Raw genomic sequence first — 23,074 nt, forward strand, 5'->3', positions numbered from 1 at the left:
TGGCTGAGACAGTCCCAGCAGTTAGCAGCCCTGTCCAAACACTGCCAGGTTGTTCCTCAGCCATCTGTGTAATCCTTAATCATCTAATTAACAATACAATTGATCAGCTTCAGATTTAGACAGTGTTTAAGTCTGAACACCCAGTGTTTATGTGCACTTTTGTTTAATTTTCCTCATTTTTTCCCTTGGATTGCTTTAAATTTTTTTTGCTAATGGGATATTTTCCAGGTTTCTAGGACAGAAAGGTTTCACACCAGTCTGAAATCCAAGATGTGGAGAGATAAGCAGGGAAAAAAGACCTTTCATAGGCATTTACTTTAATTGATGGATCCCAGACATCCAGGGCCCCTTGTTTTATATGAGTTTAAATAGAAGAAAACTCACCAACTGCAGGAGAGCATAACGCTGCAGGAGAGCATAACGCTGCAGGAGAACAAAACAGCATTGGCCTTGGAATGTCACGCTGGGTCAGGGGTCCCTGAACTGGTTTTTCAAGGTCCTTGTTGATGGCAATGAAAGCTGTGTGGGAGCTTATCACTCCACACTCAAGGCTTACTTTCAGCACATCTTTCTTATCATTTGCTGGAGTCTCCCCATAGCCCATGTCCTTGGTCTGGAGAAAGGACTTGGCAGCAAGGCGGTGGATGGTAAGGCTGAAAGAGAACAATTCCTGTGACACAGGGGAAAGCCTGTGTGCCAGCTCAGAGCCTCAGAAGTCAGGGATGGCCCAGGAGAAAAAATCAGATGGGGAGAGAGAAAATCTGAGTGGCCTAAAAAAGAAAAGTGGTTTTAGGGAAATAATCGAGCCCAAAATTAAGAGCAGGAAACCAACCCCCCAGAATGGCAAAGACAAGAAGGAAGGGAAGAGAAAGAGAAGGGAGGGGAGGGGCGGGAAGGGTAAGGGAAGGGAGGAAGGAAGGAAAGAAGGAAGGGAGGGAGGGAGGGAGGAAGGAAGGAAGGGGAGAAAGAAAATAAAAAGAAAACTAAAATCTCACTTGGCATCAAACTTGGGTTGTAGAGAAAATGTCACTTTATTCTCAAAATTCTTGCTCTGGAGGGTGTACCTGAGGCAAACTTCCCCTGTTGCCTCTGCTGGCTAGAATTAGAGAAGAGCAGAAATGATGGAAGGGAAGATAGCGCCAAGAGAAAGTCCACACTGGGGCAGCTCCCCAACCCCACACATTAACACTTCTGACTGGAAAGCAGGTGGTGCAGGAAACCGGGGACTCAACATGATGGAGAAGGGGGCAGGCTGAATCTGTCTAGCAAGTGTCCAGAGTGAGTTCAGGGCAGCAGCTACTCTGAATGGAGAAACAAACAGGAATGGACTCTCACCGGCATCATCCCAGTCAACTGGGCATAGATGATTAACCTCTGACCCCTAAAGATGACAGTCTGTTCTGGGGAAAGCATTGTAGCGGACAGACCAGGTGGCAACTCCCAGTGCACAGAAATGTCCTCCACTACAGGCTGCAGAGAACGTTTCAGGGCCCTAAGAACCTGATGGAAGAAAGAGAACAGAATAATAACCCAAAATAATAATGGCAACAAATACTCCTACTAACTGAATATTCATTGTGCACAGATGCTATGCAACACAATACATATTATGCCTATTCCTTAATATACATTAGGAAATGGGCATTGTTACTTTTGCTTTACACATGAGGAAGCTAAAGCAGAGAAATTTCATAAATGTGAATGAAGGAAATGTCTGGGAAAAGAGACTCTAGAGAAGTAGCCATTAGATAAGAAACAGCATCAACTGGGAAAGAGGAACTTAGAAATATAACCAGAAGTGGAAGATGCCTTCCCTTGTGCATACTAATCAAACGGAGTATCGATACACCACCTTCTCCAATCTACCAGACATATTATAATTGTCCTTCTTATTTTCTGCATATCATTAGCATGGAGGATAGAACATAGGACAGAAAAAGGTTCTAAAGTGCACACCTGGAATGTCCATCATGACGGTCAGAATTCTTAGTTTCTGTTTCTTGTCTTAAACACAAAGCCCTAACCTTGTCCAGCCTTTTGCTTCTGGGCTTCCAGCTGCTGGGACTAGATGCCATTTCTCCAGAAATTACAGTGGATGCTTTTAACATAAAGCCAAAAGTAGCCCATCAGGTAACTAGCCCAAGGCCTCAGGGACAGAAGGCAAGGAGCCGCAGAGGCAGTGTGTTGCTTCCACTCTTGCAGCAGGGCAGCCCTGCTCCACATTCACTCCAGAGTGCCACCTCTGGATGCCATCCTGTGCCTCACCTTCGGCTGCATCCTCTCCTTGCCTGTGATGAATTCTGCCATGCCTGCTGCTGCCCGGGCAACGCCTTTTATTAGGCTGGTGGAGGCTCCTTCTCCAATACCAAAGGAGAAACATCTGCAATTAGATATCAGAAACATCTGAAATAGATAGACATCAGAGACAGAAACTAAATGGTGACATTATAAAATCAATACATGATGGTCAAAAATACATAGAGGGAGAGAGTATATATACCTCCTTGATCAAAGGCATTATAACTACCACTTATTGAGCATATTCTATGTTTTAGAAGGCCAAATGCCTTAAATTAATGATGCAATTTAATCATCTCCGGACTCCTAAGAGGCAAGCTAATGTTACATTTTGCATATAATCTGAGGCCCAAAGGGTTTTAGAACTCTCTCCAGATACAGACCAACTGGTACAGATAGAATTTGAGTACTGATCTGCTTGACTACATGATTACCCTGGCAAGCCCTTATTATTATACTGATTCTAGAAGCAGAAAAAACAAAGTAATAGGATTATATCATCATCAATTATTTTAATAATTAGGCCACAGAAAATGGGAGAGTTAGGAAAAAATAGACACCATGATCAGTGCTGGACTAACATTGTTCTGCGACCACATCTGCCCAAGCGAGGCTAGCCTTGGGTTGGACACTGTACTTCCTGCTCTTCTGCCTAGAGAGCTCCCACTTGCCCTTGCTCCTGGGTAGCTTTTTAATCACAGCATGGCTCCCAAACTAGAACTGCCTATAAACAGAGAATATGTTGGTAATACTAGTACCAGCAATTTTAGAAGGCATGACAAATATAGTTCTCATTGTAAATTAATACCCTGCTATTTTGGCTTATGTGTCAGCCTCTTTTGAACTTAGGTAGTGTGAATCATCATCCCCATGTCTAGGGACATCAGCACCAGGATTAATGCTCTAAACCTGTAAGGCTAACCCAGACTTCTAATTACTGTGACTTAACTGTGACAATGTTCCCTACAGATCACAGCCTGCCAGCATCTTGAAATTATCATCTTTAAATTTTCAACAAGCTTTTAAACTGTAGCCCAGTTTCTTTATGGTTTATAAAGTGCTTGAATGTTGAAGTGTTTTTATCTATAAAGCTAAAGCTGAACAATATTTCTTGATGGCTAACTATATGTCTACAACAGCTTCATGAGATGATAAGAATAATTACAATAATGGCAAAAATTTATATAGCACTTACTTTGTATCAAGCACAGTTCCTAATGCTTTCCTTGGACATACTCTTTTTTTTTAAGATTTTACTTATTTATTTTTAGAGAAGGAAGGGAGGGAGATACAGAGAGAGAGAAACATCAATGTTGCTGGGGGTTATGGCCTGCAACCCAGGAATGTGCCCTGGCTGGGAATCGAACCTGCGCCACTTTGGTTCGCAGCCTGCACTCAATCCACTGAGCTACACCAGCCAGGGCTTGACATACTCTTTTTTTAACCCTTACAGTAAACCTATAAGAACAATTATCTGCATTTTCAAGTGAGGAACCTGAGGCTTAGAGAATTTTGTCCAAATAGCTGAGAAACAGGAAAACTGGAACTTAAATATATGGCTTTTGACTTAAAGTATAACACCCTAGGAGAGTTCTGCTCACAGCAATGCCAGATGAAGTTGCTCCAAGACAGTAGGGAACCAGAAAGGCTGTACACAATATTTTTAATAATCTCTTTGAGAACCTCAGATGGCTGCCAAGACAATAATAACCTATGCACTGAGAAGAGGGAGGGGAAGGAAGCCAAGAGTCATGAGCTTGGTGTCTGCTATTCCTTTACATCCTGAAGTAAGAGCCAAGTTCAAACTGATAACAGAATGATTAGAAAGCTAAGCAGTTTCAGTTTGGGGCTTTCCAAAAAAGTGCCTTGGTAGACACTCAGTTGTTTTACTATAAGCCTGTAGAACTATATTCTATAGAGAGGTGGATCTAAAATAAACCAGCCATCAATGACTGATGCCCATTCAACTCTATTTGAACTAAGATTATCTGCTTCTGGTCTAGCAACCTGTCAGAAGCAAAGAGTAAATCTTCTTAGAGGAAAGATAACATCATCTAGAGGCCTAAAGTATTTCCAGAATTATATATATATAATATTTGATAGTTAATAAAATTTTAAAAACCCAAATATTGGGACAGTATATACTATACTTCCAAATAACATAGGACTTAAAAAGAAATCATAACGATAATTAGAAAATATTCTCAAGTGACTACCAATAGAAAATGACATATCAAAATTTAGGATTCAGCTACAGATATGTTTAAATGTGTAGTTCTAAATACATATATTAGAAAAAGAAGTTTAAAATTCAACCACCTGAGTGTCCGTCTCCAGATCTTAGGAAAAGAACAACCAGTAAACCAAAAAAATTTAAAGAAAAGAAAATAACAAAGATAGGAGCAAACATTATTCATATAGAACCAATCATATAATAGAGAAGATCCAGAAACTCAAAAGTACTATTTTTTTAAACAAGCTTTTTTTTTAAGATTTTATTTATTTATTTTTAGAGAGGGTAAGGGAGGGAGAACGAGAGAGAAACATCAATGTGTGGTTGCCTCTCACGTGGCCCCCACTGGGGACATGGCCCCCACTGGGAACGTGGCCTGCAACCCAGGCATGTGCCCTGACTGGGAATTGAACCTGTGACGCTTTGGTTTGCAGCCTGCGCTCAATCCACTGAGCTATGCCAGCCAGGGCAAAAGTGTTTTTAAAAAAAAAAAAAAAAGATTAGCAGCCCTGGCTGGCGTAACTCAGTGGATTGAGCTCGGGCTGCGAACCAAAGTGTCACAGGTTCGATTCCCAGTCAGGGCACATGCCTGGGTTGCAGGTCACAGCCCCCAGCAACTGCACATGGATGTTTCTCTCTGTCTCTCTCTATCTCCCTCCCTTCCCTCTCTAAAAATAAATAAATAAAGTCTAAAAAAAAAAACTTCTAAAACACTAAAAAAAAAAAAGATTAGCAAAACAGCTAGATACAAAGTCAATACTCAGATATCAAAGGCATTTTGGTACACCAACAATGAAACATCAGAAACAGAAATCAGGAAAAAAATCCCATTTGATATAGCAACAAGAAAAACAAAGTACCTAGGAATAAACCTAACCAAGGAAGTAAAAGATCTGTACTCAGAAAACTACACAACACTGAAGAAAGAAGTTAAGGAAGACACAAATAAATGGAAGCATGTACCAAGCTCATAAATTGAAAGAATTAACATCACCAAAATGGCCATACTACCCAAAGCAATGTATAGATTCAATGCAATCCCTACTAAAGTACCCATGACACATTTAACAGATATAGACCAAATATTTCAGAAATTTATATGGAACAATAAACAACCCCAATAGCTGCAGCAATTTTGAGAAAGATGAGCAAAGCAGGAGGGATCATAATACATGATATCAAACTGTATTACAAGGCCACTGTAATCAAAACAGCCTGGTACTAGCATAAAAACAGGCACATAGACTAGTGGAACAGAACAGAGAGCCCAGAAATAAACCCAAGTCTCTACGGTCAATTAATATTTGACAAAGGGGGAAGAAGCATAAAAGGGAGCAAAAATAGCCTCTTCAACAAATGGTGTTGGGAGATCTGGGCAACTATATGCAAAAAAAAATGAAACTCGATCACCAACTTACACCATACACAAAAATAAATTCAAGGTGGATAAAAGACTTAAATATAAGTCGTAACACCACAAAAGTCCTAGAGAAAAACATTGGCAGGAAAATCTCAGACATTCCACTTGGCAACATCTTCCTGGATATGTCCCCTAAAGCAAGGGGCATAAAGAAAAGAATAAACAAATGTGACATCATCAAATTAAAAAGCTTCCACGTGGCTAAAGAAAACAGCATTAAAATGAAAAGAGAACCAACTGTATGGGAAAACATATTTGCCAATGACACCTTGGATGAGAGCTTGATCTCCAAAATATATAAAGAACTCACATGACTCCACTCCAGGAAGACAAAAAACCCAATTAAAAAATAGGCAAAAGACTTGAACAGACACTTCTTTAAGGACAGACAAAGGGCCCAGAGACACATGAAAAGATGTTCAGCATCACTAGCCATCAGAGAGATGCAAATGAAAAGCACCTCACACCAGTCAGAATGGTCATCATAAAGAAATTAACAAACAAGTGTTGGAGAGGATGTGGAGAATGGGGAAGGCTAGTGAACTGTTGGTGGGAATGCAGACTGGTGCTGCCACTGTGGAAAACAGTATGGAATTTCCTCAGAAAACTAAAAATGGAACTGCCTTTTGACCCAGCAATTCTGCTGCTGGGATTATACCCTAAGAGCCCTGAAATACCAATCCAAAACCACCTATGCACCCCAATGTTCATAGCAGCACAGTTTACAATAGCCAAGAGCTGGAAGCAGCCTAAGTGCTCATCAGCAAATGAGTAGATCAAAAAACTATGGTACATTTACACAATGGAATTCTATGCAGCAGAAATAAAGGAGCTCCTACCCTTTGTGACAGCATGGATAGGACTAGAGAACATTTTGCTAAGTGAAATAAGCCAGGCAGTGAGGAACAAATACCATATGATATCACCTTTAACTGGAACATAACCAACAAAGGAAAAAAGCAAACAAAATGTAACCAGAGTTATTGAAATTAAAAGAATCTAACAATAGCCAGAGGGGAGCGGGGAGGGGACAGAGAGGAGAAGAGCTTTCAGGAACTATTTACTATAAAGGACACATGGACAAAACCAAGGGGGAGAGTGGAAGCAAGGGAGGGAGATAGATTTGGAGGGGGTGCAGGGTATAGGTGGGGAGAAAATACAGATAACTGTAATTGAACAACAATAAAATAATTTAAATAAAAAAGATTATCAAAATTGACAAACATTTAGAGCAAGAAAAAAAAATAGAGAAGTCACAAAGAACCAACATAAGAAATGAAAAAAAAAACACTACCACTATTTCTGCAAAACTTAGTAACATCATCTGGCAACATCTGAGACAATTTCATGCAAAGAAATTTGAAAATTTAGATAAAATATACAAACTCCCATAAGAATCATCAACATATAAAAATATAAATAATTGTATTTCAATGAGATTTAAAAACCTTTCCACAGAAAAATTCTCCTGGCAACATCTAGTAAGCATGAAAGAAAACCTTTCAGATAATAGAAAAACAGGCAATTATTCTTAGTCCATTATATGATGCCAGTGTAACACTGATATTAAAACCAAACAAGAAATCACACACATAAAAAATCAGTATGTCTCATGAAAATAGATTTGAAAATCCTCAACAATCATTAGCCAACAGAATCAAAAATGTATGATAAATGTTAATAGAGTACAACTAATTTGGGATTATTTCAAAAATGCAAGGTTGGTCTAACATTGAACAAAAGTCATTATTATTCATGCACTAAAAGGATAAAGGACAAAATCATGCACTCATCTTACCAGACACATAAAATGCATTTGATTAACTTCAACAACCATTAATCACTGTTTTCTTAAATGTAAAGAAAGAGATAAAGAATTCTCCTAACAGAAATATAAGGAAAATTCCTTAATCTGATACAGGACATCTACAAAAAGACCTATAACACACAAGCACACTATTAATGCAATGTTAATCATGTTCCTTCTGAAATCCAAAATAAGGTAAGGATATAAGCTATGACCACTGCTACTTAGGTTTGTATTAGAGGTTCTTTCTAGGGCAATACAGGAGGGAAGAAAATTAAAGATATAAGGATTACAAAGGAAAAATTGACATTATTTGCAAACATAATAATACAGAAAAAATCTAAAAAAATATATGACTATACCCTATTTTTTGGACTATAAGATGAACTCCCCCTGCCAATTTGGGAGGGATAATGGTTGTTAATGCTGCTGTTGAGTTCTGTTTACATTTACATTGGTAAAATATTATGTTATTAAATATTTTACCACATTTTTTGCTTCAAGATTTTTTTCCCTATTTTCCTCCTCTAAAACCTAGGTGCATCTTACGGTCTGAAAAATATGGTACTATTGAAAAGAATATCTCGCTTAGGCAAGGTCATTGAATACAAGGTCAACATAAATTTAAAAAGCCATTGTAATCCATTTCTATGTAGAAATAATCATCCAGTAGATTAAATGTTTTTAAAAATACTATTTAGCCCTGGCCAGTGTAGCTCAGTTGATTGGAGCATTATCCCGTAAACCGAGGGGTTGCAGGTTCAATTCTCCAGCAGGGCACGTGCCCAAGTTGCAGGTTTGGTTCTGACTGGGGTGCCTATAAGTGGCAACCAATTCATGTTTCTCTTTTACATCGATGTTTCTCCCTGCCTCTCTCTCCCTCCCTTCCCCACTCTAAAATCAATAAGCACATTCTCAGGTGAGGATAAGAAATATATATACTATTTAAATTAGCACCAAACACCTAGGGAAAAAATCTAATGAAAAATTCATGAAGGCCTCTATACAGAGAATTATAAAATATTACAGAGAGATTTTGTACACTGTTAAATTAAGGTAATAGGTAAATTTTGTGGGGAACCAGGTTTCTCATTATGGAGAAAAGAAGACACAAATATAGAATGGAAGAAAAAAAGAATGTAATGTTGTTACCTTAGAAGTAGGAGTATTAGTAAAAAATGTGTTTTTCTTAATCATTTGCTAGTTCTGTCTTCTGAAAATGCCTTTATTAAATAACAGGCCAGTGGCAAAGAGTTACACCTAACACTCAATATTGACTTTTGCTTATTGTTTGCACTAAAAGGAACAGGGTCATTCTAGAAATGACTAGCTACACAAATGGAAATATATAGGTGAGTATGAATCATTTTTTAAAGAAAATATGCATAAACCAAAGAGACATGTGAAAAAGGCATGGGAGCAAGAAAAGGGGCTCCCACTGGCCAAATCTGGAAATTTTGAGAATCTAAATGCATGATGAGAGTAATGAATGTTAACAAATTGAAAACTTGTTAGATGCAAAAATTCAAAGTATATGTTGATAACAACAAAAGGGAGAGAAGGAAAAAGCTCTTCTTTACAGTAGGATGACAATTAATAAATATGGAAAAGTCAACAGATTAAACATCACCACTTCATAACCACTGGTAGTAATAATACTTGAGCAATAGCCATCAGCAAATGCTAAAATTGCTGAGAACAGGACGTTTACAAAATGGCAATGTTATCTGTCAGATACTACCTTTAAGTGGTCAAATTTATCACCAGGCACAGTGACTTCTGGAATATTTCTTCTAAAATATTTAATATTAACTTAAACAGGGTTTTAAACAATTGAAGATAAATTGAAATTCTATAAAAACCACTAGCTAGAATTCTCAAAATGTCAGTCATGAAGGATAATAGAACGCTGGGAAATTATCCCAGAGAAGACTAAAGAGACATAAAAATAAAATAAAATAAAATACTTTCCCAGAGATTTGCTCCTGGAACAAAATGCAAACAAACAAAAATCTATATAGGGCATTATTTAAAAAATGGGCACATATGGCCTATATTTAGATAATGGTGCTATCTGAACATTAAATATCCTGAATGTAGTAGTTTTATTGTGGTTATTTATCAAAATGCCCTGTTCTTAAAAAAATCAGTGCATCATTATTTGCATATGAAAGATCATGATACCTGTGGCAAAACAAAACAAAATAAAACAAAACAATAAGAGGTGAAGCCCAGCTGGTAAAATGTTGCTAACTGCAGACCTGGATGAAAGGTATATGAGTGTCTATCATTCTACTTTTATAATTTCTATACAGGTTTAAATTTTTGAAATAAAATATTGGAAACACACATTTAGGAGGATCAAGAAGACCTAAATAAATGGAAATTTATTTAAATATACAATTTAAATAAATTGGAAAACTAATAGAGGTAATACTAAATTCTCCCAAAGCTGATCTAAAAAAGCAATGTAATTCTAATCAATGTCCCAAGGCTTTCTTTTTTGGTAAAAATTGACAAGCTAATTCTAAAATACATACACAAAATGTCAAGAAGAGCTAAAACAATCTTGAAAAAGAACAAAGTTGAGGACTTTACTGGAAATTAATATTTGTCAGAAAGCTGCATTAATTTACATGGTGTAGTACCCGCACACGTCTAAATGCATAAACCAAGGAAAGGGAACAGAAGCGCCAGAAACAATCCACAGGTGTAGGTGCTTATCTGTGACAAAAGTGGCATTGCAGGTCAGTGAGGAAAGAAAAATCTTTTCAGTAAATGGTACAAAATCAATTAATTTCATGTGCCACATCAAAAAAAAGGCAATCTGACCCCACTTCACACAATGTACAAAAATACTTTCAGCTGAACTACAGGCCTAACCATAAAATGAAAAATAACAAAACTTCTAGAAAATAACAAAGGAAAATAGCTTCATGATCTTGGGTAGGTAAAGACTTTTTAACAGGACACACCCAAAAAAATAAAGTGTAAAGAAAAAGACTAAAAAATTAAACTATATTAAATCTAAGAAAAACAATTAATCAAAAGATAACATTTTGAGAGTGAAAAGGAAAGCTATAGAATAGAAAAAACCAGGTCTAAATATATTAACAAAGTACTTATATCTAGAGCACAGAATGAACTAAAAATGAATAGAAAAATATAAAAGAAATTGTAATATACATCACAAAAGAGAACATATAAGTGGTCAATAAAAATATAAAAGGGTGCTCAACTTCATTAGTCATCAGAAAAATGCAAATTAAAATCATAATGAGACTCTACTACAAACCCACAAAATTAGTTAAAATCTAAAAAAAAAAAACCATACCAAATTTTATGTAAAAAATGGGGTGACTGTAACCTCATACAATGCTGTGTGAATGAAATTAGTATAACTTGGAAAACTGGCATTCCCAATAAATTCCACAACTACGTCAACTCAAAAAAATGTGTGCGTACATATGTGAAAATAAATATGTATACATGTACATGTATATGCACACACAAGTGCTTTGTGAAAAAAAATACATGTACAAGAATACAAGGATATTCACAAAAGCATTATTTTTAACAGTGAAACTGATGTCCATCAGCAATAGAATTATGGTTTAACCACCCTATAGTATACTGTACGACAATGAAAATTAATTATGTTTCTATGCAAACTATATGTGGGAATCTCAATATACTGCTGATGGAAAGAAGCAAAATATACAGAATAAAAACATAGTGTATAACATTTATTTTTATTCGAAAACAAGAAAAATAATCCATGGTGTTATAACTCAGGAAAGCTATTCCTCTGGAGAAGTAAAAATGGGTAGTAAATGTAGGACATGATGGAAAAGAAGAGAGAAGGAGAAGCCCCAGTAACATTCCAGTCCTTGACCTGTAGGATGATTATACATGTGGCCACTCTGATGACTCATCCAGCTGTGTACTTCTGATTTGTGTAGCTTTCTATCTGTTTTAATTTGATAAAAATGTTTATATTCTTAAAAGTCTTACTATTCAATATTTTTTTCCATTGTGGTTTAGAGAGAATACGGGACAAAGAAAGCATTGTTATTATGTTATTTAGAAAGCTGTTTTTATTATTTAGTAGAGAGGGAAAAAGTGATGTACAAAAAAATTTTGTCAGCTGGTAAAACTGAAAATCTTGAATCACTCTGTCCTCTAAAAGGAATGTCAACACTGGTATCATGAGGCACTAGATTACATGTAGCACTACTTTGGTCAGTCACCCAGAAATCACATTATCTTCATACCTGTGTTTCAGAGCATTGCTCTTAACTTCTTTAGTGACACTAAATGTGTTGTTAACTTCTCCATCTGTGAAAATAAAAAGCTGAACACAAGAGACATTCATCAAGTCTCTGTGAAGTTTGTATTTAAAAAACAAAAATTTGCCCTTGAAAAACCCAACTATTTCATGCTAGAGGCATTGATGCCTCTAGACAGGTGTGAAATCTCTAATGGGACACTGTCACTTGCACTGTGTTCTTACATGGTTTGTACTGAACCCTGGGCATTTACATTGCCTCCCACTGCTAGTCTTACCTAAGGCTTCTCCGGCACTCCACAGAAGAATGCCCATCCTCCATAGTTCATAGCACAGTGTTAAGGAAGAGGAATTCTTTAAATGCCTCTCATCTTTTCCTCTTTACTACATAACAGACAACTATGAATTGCATACCATATTTAGATAATCATACAGTGAAACTCAGGGCTAAGTATCCTTGAACAGAAATTTAATTCTCTCTGTCCCCTTATGTTAGCTCTGTTCTGACTCATACCTGTAGAGGATAGCCCGGGATGGAAGGGCCATTGTAAATGCTCTTGAGTGGCTCCAAGATTTCTGTGCCCCCTAGGTCAGCCTGCATGAGTGTGACTCTCTTCAGCGCTTCTTCCATTGTGTGCTGAGTGTACTGCACACTATTCCTGAAAAGATCGCACACTCTCAGTGACATAGCTACTCGACACTGTCCCGTACTGAGTCCCTGCATCGAGATGAGCCCACTGTAAACAACCTCACCTGAAATCCCCAGTGCCAAAGTCAACTCTACAGCAATCCCTTTAACAATCTAGTCTTTCTTTAGAGTATCTTTTTGAGCACTGTATGGCTTTTCTAGAAACTTACTGAAAAAATGCTTCAAAAGTAGATCCAAATCTGTAAATGTTGAAATAACAGCCTATAGGCAAACTCTTTAGCAGCAAAATCAGTGTTTCCTGAAGGAAGAGAGTACAGGAGCTGGTGAGAGAGGATCCTCTCAGACACTCAGACCCTGCCAACCCAGCCATGAGGGTGTGGGCCTTCACCCACATTGTGCCTCCGGGCCTTGGATTCCAATGCTAGCCTCAGAGTGTCCCGTTAGCTGTGGTTCAGGTGGAAACAGACCCAAGTTCCAGATGGACTCTAGTTTAACCCTTGAGACTCATCCTCACTTGAGCACGTGACCAGAAATAGAAAAGCATAGTTTTACCTTGGCTGCCTCTATGCGCTGCTGAGATTTATCTTGGTTATTCATGGGACACTGCATACTTCCTGAGCAGTCCATGAGGAAGACAAATTCTCTACACGTCATCGGCGGCTGAGCTTCTGGGATATCTGGGTAGAAACTCACCATCGCAGATGGATGTCCCATTAGACAGTCTACTCAGAAAGGAAAAGGACACTGTAAGATGAAAAGGAGCTCAAACATACCTACTAACAACACCAAGAATCGATTGTACTGACATACATCGGAAGTTGAAAAAACCCGAATCTAAATCACTATTTGATCTTTGTACTCTCTCTTCCAGCAAAGAGTCTGAGGTGAGTTATAAACATGTAAGAGACAGAAGCAGCACAGGTATTAAAGAGAAGAAAAAGGGTAGAGGTTACCAGGAACAAGTAAAAATTAAAATACTATAATTGGATGCAAGTTTCCCAGTAGCTAGGCAAATTAATGAAATACATTAAGTTAAATGTTCCAGTATTTTCCAGAAGAATCAACCTCATTTATTTGCAGGGACACATTCTCTTAATTAAAATCAATGGGGAAATTTATCACATGGGTTCTTGTAGACAAGATGACAAAATGATGGCCATGTGGACAATTCTTTTGTTGACAATGTACGAGAGCTAAGAATATAATGAATGTCTCATGCACCAAGGAGAGGCCATCTCCAGATCAAAGAGAAGCACTGGGATGTGTGTTGGGACAATAATAGCATCACCAAATGTAGTATGGAGGAGACCATGGGAGCTGGCCCATGTCACCAAGTTGTTGAAGTCATGGCTATGATTTTGTTTTGAGGAGCAAGTGAAAACTGAGGCTAGAATTGAAATGCCAATATTAAGATAGAGATGTACTGTAGTAAGAATGGCTGATTTAACCCCTGGCTGGTGTAGCTCAGTGGATTGAGCACAGGCTGTGAACCAAAGTGTCGCAGGTTCGATTCCCAGTCAGGGTACATGCCTGGGTTGCAGGCCATGACCCTCAGCAACCGCACATTGATGTTTCTCTCTCTCTCTCTCTGTCTCCCTCTCTAAAAATAAATAAATAAAATCTTAAAAAAATGGCTGATTTATATAAACTGTAGTTCAACAGTTTGAAGAATATAAGAAAATATAGCAGCTCATTCCAGTATCCCATCTTATTACAGTCACCCCAGGACTAGAGGTCTAGGTTCTCAGCAGCCCTGGGACTCAGTGCGACCACAGGACCTGACTCAGCTCACTCTCTTACCCACAGATCACTGCAGTAACCAAACTGCTTCCAAATACAATGGGTGAGAGCCAGCAAATATTTGATAGTGTATTGGTTCAAGAACAACTTTTACATGATCCAGATCTCTGGATATACAGTGACTGAGTGTCTCTTTCTTTATGGGGAAGGTAGACTCCTTGCCATTGGAAGAGACAGCTGGGTCTAATGGGATGGGCACTGCACCTGACAGGTGGAAAGGCCACCCTGAGAATGGAGTAAGCATCTCTACACTGTTTAGAACAGTGCCAGATGCACAGTAACCACTACAGACATGGTATCTACTGGAATATCTTTGGCTTGGCTCAACTGATTTTCACCTCCCCAAGTCTCTGCTTCCTCATTCTTAAATGAGGCATTTCAAACCCTGGTTCTTCTGCTTGCTAGCTTCAGTTTACTCATCTAAAGAACCAAGGTAGTAATACCTACATCAAGATTATGTTAAGAATTAAGTGACATAATTCACTTTGAGAACCCAATCTAGGGCTCAATTCAGAGTAAGCTCTTAATTTCATAAAATTAAAATTTTTGATACAATTATTTGTATTAAACTGTAAATATAATTAAAAAAATAATGTTCTTACTATGGTTAGTACATTCTAAGTTTAAAAAGCCTATTTTGCAATTTCATCACATAAAGGAATGTTTCATTTGGCAGAACTCTAAGTGGTTTTAGTGGGCCAAGCTGCCAGCTGTTATGTACTTCTCTGTACAGATGCAAATAGCAAGTCATCTTGACCAAACACATGATCTAGAAAGTAAGACTTGAGGGGCCCTGCTGCAGGGGACTTGCAAGGCTCATACCGTAAAGGCTCCCCCTGATGCCCCCAGGTCTACACAGCTGATCACAGGGAACAGATGAGAAAATCTGCAAAGGGGCTGACAGTACTTCTTGAAAGGACAGGGACTGAGACCTCAATCCTTACCTTCTAAGATGCAATGTTTTAAAATTTTCTCTGGTGAAACAATTCTGACTGAAAACCAGGTCACTGTTGTGGGAGTATTTCACAGGCCCACAGGGGAGCTCTCCAAAAAGAGAGGACAAAACCAGGTAACCGATGTGTGAAAACAGAGCATGGACTTCATGGGACAGGAGCGGGAGTTCCATGGGAGAGGAACAGAGCAAACCCAGCTGAGGTTGGGCCCCTCCAACAGATGAGCGTGAACAGCCTGCCCAAGGAAACAATGGGTGAACAAGTGAGAGCAAACTGAGGAATTCCAGCTTGTGAGCTTGACGGTGAAGGTTCACAATGAGACAGAAAAATGGCCTATTGAAGACCAACTATGGGTAATTGTCTTCAGAGCAGCAGTAGTTGTAGGAATACGAGACTAACCCCAGACAGTATTTTGACTGTGATGGTCCCCGAGGATTCTTCCATGCCCCAAAAGCCAGAAGGGCCAGTATCTCCCCCGCCATTATGCTCCAAGGACTCAGATCAGGGATGGCATCCCAGGAGGCCCCAAGAGAGCAACAGACTAGCACATGTTCTACCAGTTATAGTCAAAAGGAAAAGCACAGACATATCAAGGAAAATTAAGGAAATGAGAAAAATTAAAGAAATTTAAAAACTAAACCTATTAAGAAACTAAACTTAGTTTTAGAAACTAAGATGCCAGGGTGAGATGAGAAAGCTCTGAAGGCAGACACAGCTGACGATCACACATAATGTAAGCACACCGAAGGCGACAGAACTACACAAGTAAGAACAGGTATAGCAGTAAAGCTAATGTTGTGTACATTTTATAAGTTTCACATTGTATAACTTTATGCTAACTTATTAGTTTTTGCATACTTAAAATTTATGTCACACACATTTTACCACAATAAAAAGAAGACAAAGGAAGAACTCAGGGTGAGATCACATGTTGGTGCAATGAACCAATCAATAAAAGTTATTTATTAGATAAAACAAGGAATCAAGAAAATAAGCTTATTCTTAATCTAATCACAACATTTGCTATTTCCTGTGGTTTTCAATGTTTTTCTTAATTTGTAGGTTATTTTCTTTTAGTAATCTGTATAACTTACCTTACTTTTACTTAACATACTTTGGAAGCCTTTTTTTTTCCATATTATTTCAATCTGTCAATATACATTATTTTGGTAGTGGCATAATAACTCATCGAGTAATTCTAGTATAGTGAATTTAGCTACTGTAAGACATTTTTAGGACATTTTAGTTTATATTTTTACTTACATTTAAATTTATTTCCTTAAGTGAAATTTTTAAAATTAGAATTACAAAATTGAACATTTATTTTGATACATACAGCCAAATTTCTCCTCAAAAGTTTGATAGAAAATTATTTTGCTACAAGGGTGCCAATTTACCTTGCTTTTTAAAGCATGAGGCTTTACCAGATTTGGAAACCTTTAATCATTTGAAAAGTAAAAAGGTCATGTTGTTATTTTTATTGTATTTTAATTTTTACTTGGTGAGATTGATTATTGTCACATGTTTGTAACCTAAATGTGTTTCTCTTTGTGGACTCTATTTCATGTCCTTTGTCCAATTACCTACTCATTCACTTAAATTTTCCTATAACACATAGTCACATGATTTTCATTGACCTGAACCATTTTTGAATGCCACAGTGTAAGCTATTTCAGTTTTTTACCCACTACTGGATAGAAAGGGAAAACAGTGAGGTTAATCTGAGGGTAATTCCAAGACAAGAGTTACCCCACAGGAGGCAACTACTAAAGACAAAAGAAAATACCGGGCTTTGCTGTAGGTTCCCCCATCTCCACAGCTACACTGGGGGTATGCACCCCACTGTAGTAAATCAAAAGTTCCACATCTCGATCAAATTTGTGTCCATCAGCCAAGGAAATCTGGATTGGGAACAGGCAAAGAAGCCATGTTAGAACTATCACTGCTTTACAAGAAAGAAGAGGGGGCTCTGAAGGTTAAACAGGGATAAAGAAGGAGCATAGTGTGATTCCTTCTGGGTTACTAGGGAAAAGGAAGGAACGTTTAAGAAAGACTGAGGAAGAAGATCAGGACCCAAGAACAGTTACCTGAGCAGAAGTCTTATCTCCAAGGTACTGAAGGGGACTCAAGGGGCAGTTGCTTTGGATCCTCTCGATGCCATGCTGGGAAGTGATGGCGGCGACCATGCTGAGTGTGTAGGGCAGGTCCTCCAGAGGGACTACAGGAATCTTCGTTTTCAGGCAACTGTCCTCAGGCCCTTCTATAAAAAGTTGCCTCACTGGTGGTTTCCCTTCCCACACGTGTCAGCTCCCCCATAACTCTGAGGGGCATCCCAGTTGTGTCACCCCCCACTAGCATCTGAGGAGGAGGACACTCACTAGAGAGCTGGTACCGAGGATTCAGGATGGCCGGGAGCACATAGCGCAGGGCCCCGTCTGCTTCCAAGGCTAGCTCCTGCACATACTTCAGGGTGAGTGCTGCCTTCGACCCAGGGGGGAGGTTCCCCACGTTACAAGAAAAGATGTCTCTGGAGTCCTTGTTCTCCTCCAAAAGGAAGGCTTGGTGGCCCTGGCTGATGGCCTCTTCATAATTGGCGTGGGCCTAAGGAGACCAAGGAGAGAAAAGTGGTATCAAAAGCTGGTGTGTTTGATGAGGAGATGAGACGCATAGGAAACAGAATCTGGTAGGGTGAGACCAATTAGTCTTGCCAAGCTTACAGCTGTACTTTGAGTGCTCTGATTGGCTTTTCCCTTCATCAGTTTTACGAAAGGCTCAGTTAGAGGGGTGTAGAGGTAAAGCGTTCAATATCAGCACTTTTGTGAAGTTGCATTTGATAGCGATCCTAAAGAGTATGCATCATGGGGAATAAAAAAAGGGAAGCGATAATGTACTCATCCTTAGTACCTTCATCTTGTCCTGTAATTCTGCCACAATTTTCTTCCCATCCACCAGTGCCTCAAAGCTGTAGACAGCTGAGTCTTCATCCATGGGGAAAACAAAGAAGGCCTCCAGTGGAACGTTCTCCTTATTCTCATAGTTTAAGGTAGCAGACACACCAGCCACAAACTCACAAATGGACAAGGTCACAGAGATGCTCTTCAGTGGTACTGGAGACAGACCTGAGTTCAAGAGTTCAATAATGTTTAATAGAACATCTTCTGAAGGCCAGGCACTGTGCTAGGTGCCGAAGCTACAATGGCAAGTAAGAGTCACAAATCCTGCTCACCTGGCTCCTCTCGGCGCGTTAGCAGGCCACAGGGGCACGGCATGGTGGCACAAGGTCACTGTGGAAAAGATACATCATGAACAGTGGGGCCATGTTGGGGATTAGCTATTCAAACACCGGTTTCATATGTGCTTCTCTCTGGTGTAAAAATATATTCAGAGGGTTAATGATGTAACTAGGCAGGAGAAAGAAGCTGAGAGGAAGAGGACAAAGTGCCACTACGAAGGCTCCTTTTAAATGCCAGACCCAGGCTGAAAGCAGTAAAAGTCACCAAGTGCCTGTTAAATAAGAAATCTCTGAAACACCCTAAGGCTGGTTCAAACACCAGTTCCACTTTTTTGGAAGTGTATGATGATACCACTCCTTTTGTGTATTCAGTAAATGATTGACTTAACCCCGGAACCTCAGTATTCTTTCCAAAGTGAAAATCATAATACCTACACATTGTATATGCATATATGAATTAATATATGTGAAGTTTTTAGAAGTGTGCCTGGCCTATAGGAAGCATTTATTCAATGACAACAGACATAAGTATTGTTTTTGTTACTACTGTTAATAGGCCTTGGCTGTTGCTTTGCATCACACTATTCAGAGACCTGCACAGAAGAAGTTGCCTGACCCAAAATTGACCTATGCAACTTAGATAACTTACCTTGTGCCTTTTTTTTTTTTGGTGGGGGGGTCTATAATTGAGAACACTGTTTGTTTTTTCTGTCCAAGACACTAATATAGCATATTTCAACATGTCCTCTATCTTAAATCAGGCCATCGTAAACATAGCTTCCAAATTGTATTGTAATCTTAGACAACCATTACATGTGATACAATACCAAAAATGTATGCATATATATTATAATTTACATTATAATCCTCGTGCCCAAAGAGTCTGCAGGGGGCTCTGGTCCCAGTCACTGGCCCTGACATGACTGGATGCTGCCCTCCAGTCCTTCTGAACAGAGTCACCTATGAGCTGGCCTCTCCCTGCCTGTCCAAGGCTGACCTGACCTGCCATCTCTAGCACCAATTAAGGGGACTTTTACTGAAAATAAACATTAAGGAGCCAAAATGTAATTGCCTGGCACACCAAGAATGCCAAAGTAAAACTAGAGTGTTTATCCAGAGCCCCAGGGGCAGATGGGTCACGGGGTACCCAAATTTTCACTCAGGAACCTGCAGCCAGAAAAACAGGTGGTCTCTGGAGAAAGGTAATTTTCCTTCCCAGAAAAATGACACCCTCCCTGCCCCTGCAAGGATTCGGAAGCTTTTGGCAGAACTATCTCCCACCCTCTGTACTCATCAATCACACACAGCACCCCACTCCAACCCAGAGAAAGGCACCATTGCTCACCCATCTGATAGCAATACTGTGTCTTATACACCATGCCCCGTATCTACAGATCAGAGCCAATAAATCAGGCTTTTTGCTTTGTGCCCGTTTTTATTTTGAGGAACTGGATAAAAACGGATTGTGGCAAAGGGCTCACACTGAATTAACAGAGGGAGGGCCGCAGTGGCTTGGGAAGAGGAAGGAACGCTCAGGGAAAGGTTTCCCTGTGCACACTTCACGGGGCAAGTTTCACTGGTTACACTTGCTGCAGGTAGGGGAGGAAGAAATCGTAGGGACCCCTGAGGGGAGCTGAAAGCAGGAGGAGACAAGGAGAAAGGGTACGGGCTGAAGGAATTGCCCAGCAACCAAATCTCTCATTGGACAGCACTCGCCTGGGTGGCTTCCAGGTGAAGAGGCGGAGTAGAGGGCGTGTCTCCTGCTGGACCCCAGCCCCCGCACTGGAGTTCCCCTCAAGGGGAACTGTGCTATTCTGCACCAGCTCCCCCGCCCCTCCCAGTGCACTCTCTGCTGGGTCAGAGTTAGTCCGTCCTCCCTCCCTCCCTCAAGTTGGCATTTCAGAAATGCCTGTAGCTACAGGAAAGCAGACTGGCCACAGCAGCGGGGCCAGCTCAGAGCCTTGAATCTGAGGCAACTGGGAGAACAGTAGGTGGCGCCTTGGGCCCGGGGCCTGCCCATGGGTCCTCCAACTGCTGGCCCTCTGGGAGACAGAGCAGCCACACCCTGCAGCCTGTGGCCGGGCAAGTTCAGAACCCGGGTTGCAGCGCTTGGATAGAAACCTGCAGAGATTTAACTTTTACCTTTTCCGTCCCGGGTTTCAGCATCCATGTATTAACAGAAGGGATCTAGCCCCCAATAGAATTTCTATACAGAAGGATGTAGGGGCTGCACTCCAATTTGGATGGGGTGGAGGGGGGCTTGGAACTCCATTTCCACAGTGTAAAATTGAAGCAACACCAATTGTCCACGGGACAGGTGGACAGGGAGAAGGACAAAGACAGAAGACAAATGAGAGAGAAGTTAAAGAGAAGGAAAGTGGGAAAAGGGGTCTTGAGATTATTAGATGACTAAATCCCACTTCCGGTCCCCCCAGATTCCCTTAACCTGCCACACCCGCAGAAACTCCCAGGGGGTGGGGATTGCACACGGGGACTAAATTTTGTGCTTGGTGGGCTTGCAGGCAAAACCATGCCTCGCAGATCTGGAGACAGGGAAGGGAAGTTAGAAGGGGCAGGTCTAGGGCCTCAGGGAGGACCTGGGATCCAGCCTGGAGCCACAGCTGAGCACCTACCTTCCTCGGAAGTCCCAGCCCAGAGCTCTGGCGTCAGCTTCTGGGTTACTCTGAGCAGGAAACAACTGCAGTCAAAAGTTCCAGGAAAACCCGCCCACTTCTAGGGACCAGTGATAAAGTGGCGACTGCATGACTAAGGGATCCAGGGGAAGTTCCTAAACAAATATAATATTCGCTCTTCTCTGGCTCAAAGGAAAATTCTTCAGCCCTGGGACATTTTTCTTTTTCTTTGCCTGGTCTAGGCTAAGGGATAGAGGACTGGCAAAGGAAAGGGATTTTTTTTTTAGGGGAAATGCTGTAATATTAACATCAACAATGACATCAAACATTACATGTTTCTGTAAGACTTAATTACCAAGGGACTGTGTGCTAGGCCCTGAACTTTATAGACTTTACATCAATACTTAATCTCTAATTTGAGTCATTTGTTCCAAGACTGTATCTTCCCTAGGGCAGGAGGACAGGGGGAGGGGCAGGTGAGGCACCAGCACCTCAGGATAAGTCACTTTTTTTTTCATTGTTCAGTTATAGTTGTCCCAATTTTTCCCCACTTATGGGTTTTTCATCAGAATCTTAAACCTAGTTTGGGGGTTAACAATGTCGGCAACTGAGAGAATATCTGTGCTCATCTTCCTGGCTCAGGGACTCTTGAAGTGAAGTTTCCTAAGTCTTGTCAATGCAAAAATGACCTAGTAAATCTGGGGCTTAAAAAACGTCACATCGCTGCTGAGAATCTGCATAGGGAAAAGAATGTACGTATTGATGACTCAGGTTGATTTCGGTCTCTGCAATTCATTCATCGTGGCACATTTACTCGGAGTTTGTTCTCGTGTCTGTAAAATGGGGATAACGACATACCTACACCACCTTGGGCTGTTTTTAAAAACCCAGTGGATCTCAATAGATGTGAAAGTAAACCCCTACACACAGAGAGAGTAAAGTACAATACAAGCACAAATTCAATTTTATTAGTACAAGGCCCCAGAACCATGTTCTTCACATGTATGAAACTCATTGTAAAAGGGAATAATCCTTTTATATTGTTGAGAACCATATCTGCTATTGTTTCTTCGGTTGCAACTTCTTTCTGTTGGCTGAAGATTCTGGGCAAACAATAGCAAGAAGTTAGGAAAGTAGGCAGAGTTCATCACCTGATCCAGGTCTACTAAAGAGGTTACAACTAGCAGTCTGTCACAGATCAGACATGGCAGCTTGGTTGGAAAGAACCCATGTGTATGAATCAGGAAACGTTTATATGATGCTGGTTATTGGAAGGGCAATGTAAATTCCCTGAAGCTAACATATAAATATATAATTAAACAGACCTTTATACCTATTAAAAATATGAATGCATTGTACTAGTTATTTACATTTTGTTTAAACATGATAAAGAATTTTATTCTTTTCACATAACCTAATGAATCTAATAATCAAACTTTTGGAAGAGAAACATATATAATAATTCTTTTTTTAGTCAACATGTAATTATCAGATTTCTACTATGTGCAAGGCATTTTTCTATACATTGATATTATGGTAATAACAACACAAAAATTTTTACCCACCTGGAGCTCACAAAGGGAAGGAAATATTCAACAAACAAATAAGAAAATAAGTAAACAAGAAAATATCCAGTAGTAAAAGTGCTTAAAGAAAATAAAACAGAGCATGGGCAAAATGGTGGAGGAATGAATAGAAGTCACACTAACCTCCTCCAAGAACCAATCTAGAATTACTACTAAATTATGGAGACATCACCTG

General features: G+C 39.7%; 1 protein-coding gene across 2 annotated transcripts in view; it reads right to left on the reverse strand.

Moving 5' to 3' along the window:
• Positions 1–21,368, reverse strand: part of VWA5A (von Willebrand factor A domain containing 5A) — a 31,615-nt gene extending 10,247 nt beyond the window's left edge. Inside the window, exons 1-14 of one of the 2 annotated variants that reach the window (XM_045860367.1) lie at positions 21,314–21,368; positions 18,675–18,732; positions 18,353–18,567; positions 17,827–18,049; positions 17,536–17,708; positions 17,235–17,349; positions 13,248–13,417; positions 12,905–12,993; positions 12,561–12,705; positions 12,033–12,112; positions 2,266–2,380; positions 1,336–1,500; positions 996–1,096; positions 385–653 (exon numbers count right to left, since the gene is read on the reverse strand). In XM_045860367.1, coding sequence (XP_045716323.1) covers positions 385–653; positions 996–1,096; positions 1,336–1,500; positions 2,266–2,380; positions 12,033–12,112; positions 12,561–12,705; positions 12,905–12,993; positions 13,248–13,417; positions 17,235–17,349; positions 17,536–17,708; positions 17,827–18,049; positions 18,353–18,567; positions 18,675–18,717 — 1,903 coding nt within the window. In that variant the 5' untranslated portion in view covers positions 18,718–18,732; positions 21,314–21,368. Of the gene's footprint in view, positions 1–384; positions 654–995; positions 1,097–1,335; positions 1,501–2,265; positions 2,381–12,032; positions 12,113–12,560; positions 12,706–12,904; positions 12,994–13,247; positions 13,418–17,234; positions 17,350–17,535; positions 17,709–17,826; positions 18,050–18,352; positions 18,568–18,674; positions 18,733–20,822; positions 20,918–21,313 lie in introns of those variants that run through there. The other variant, XM_045860366.1, reaches the window with a different exon arrangement.
• Positions 21,369–23,074: the final 1,706 nt, after the last annotated feature.

The sequence above is a fragment of the Phyllostomus hastatus genome, unplaced genomic scaffold, assembly GCF_019186645.2.
Source record: "Phyllostomus hastatus isolate PE091 unplaced genomic scaffold, TTU_PhHast_1.1 phas_scaffold_193, whole genome shotgun sequence".
Classification (NCBI taxonomy): Eukaryota; Metazoa; Chordata; class Mammalia; order Chiroptera; family Phyllostomidae; genus Phyllostomus; species Phyllostomus hastatus.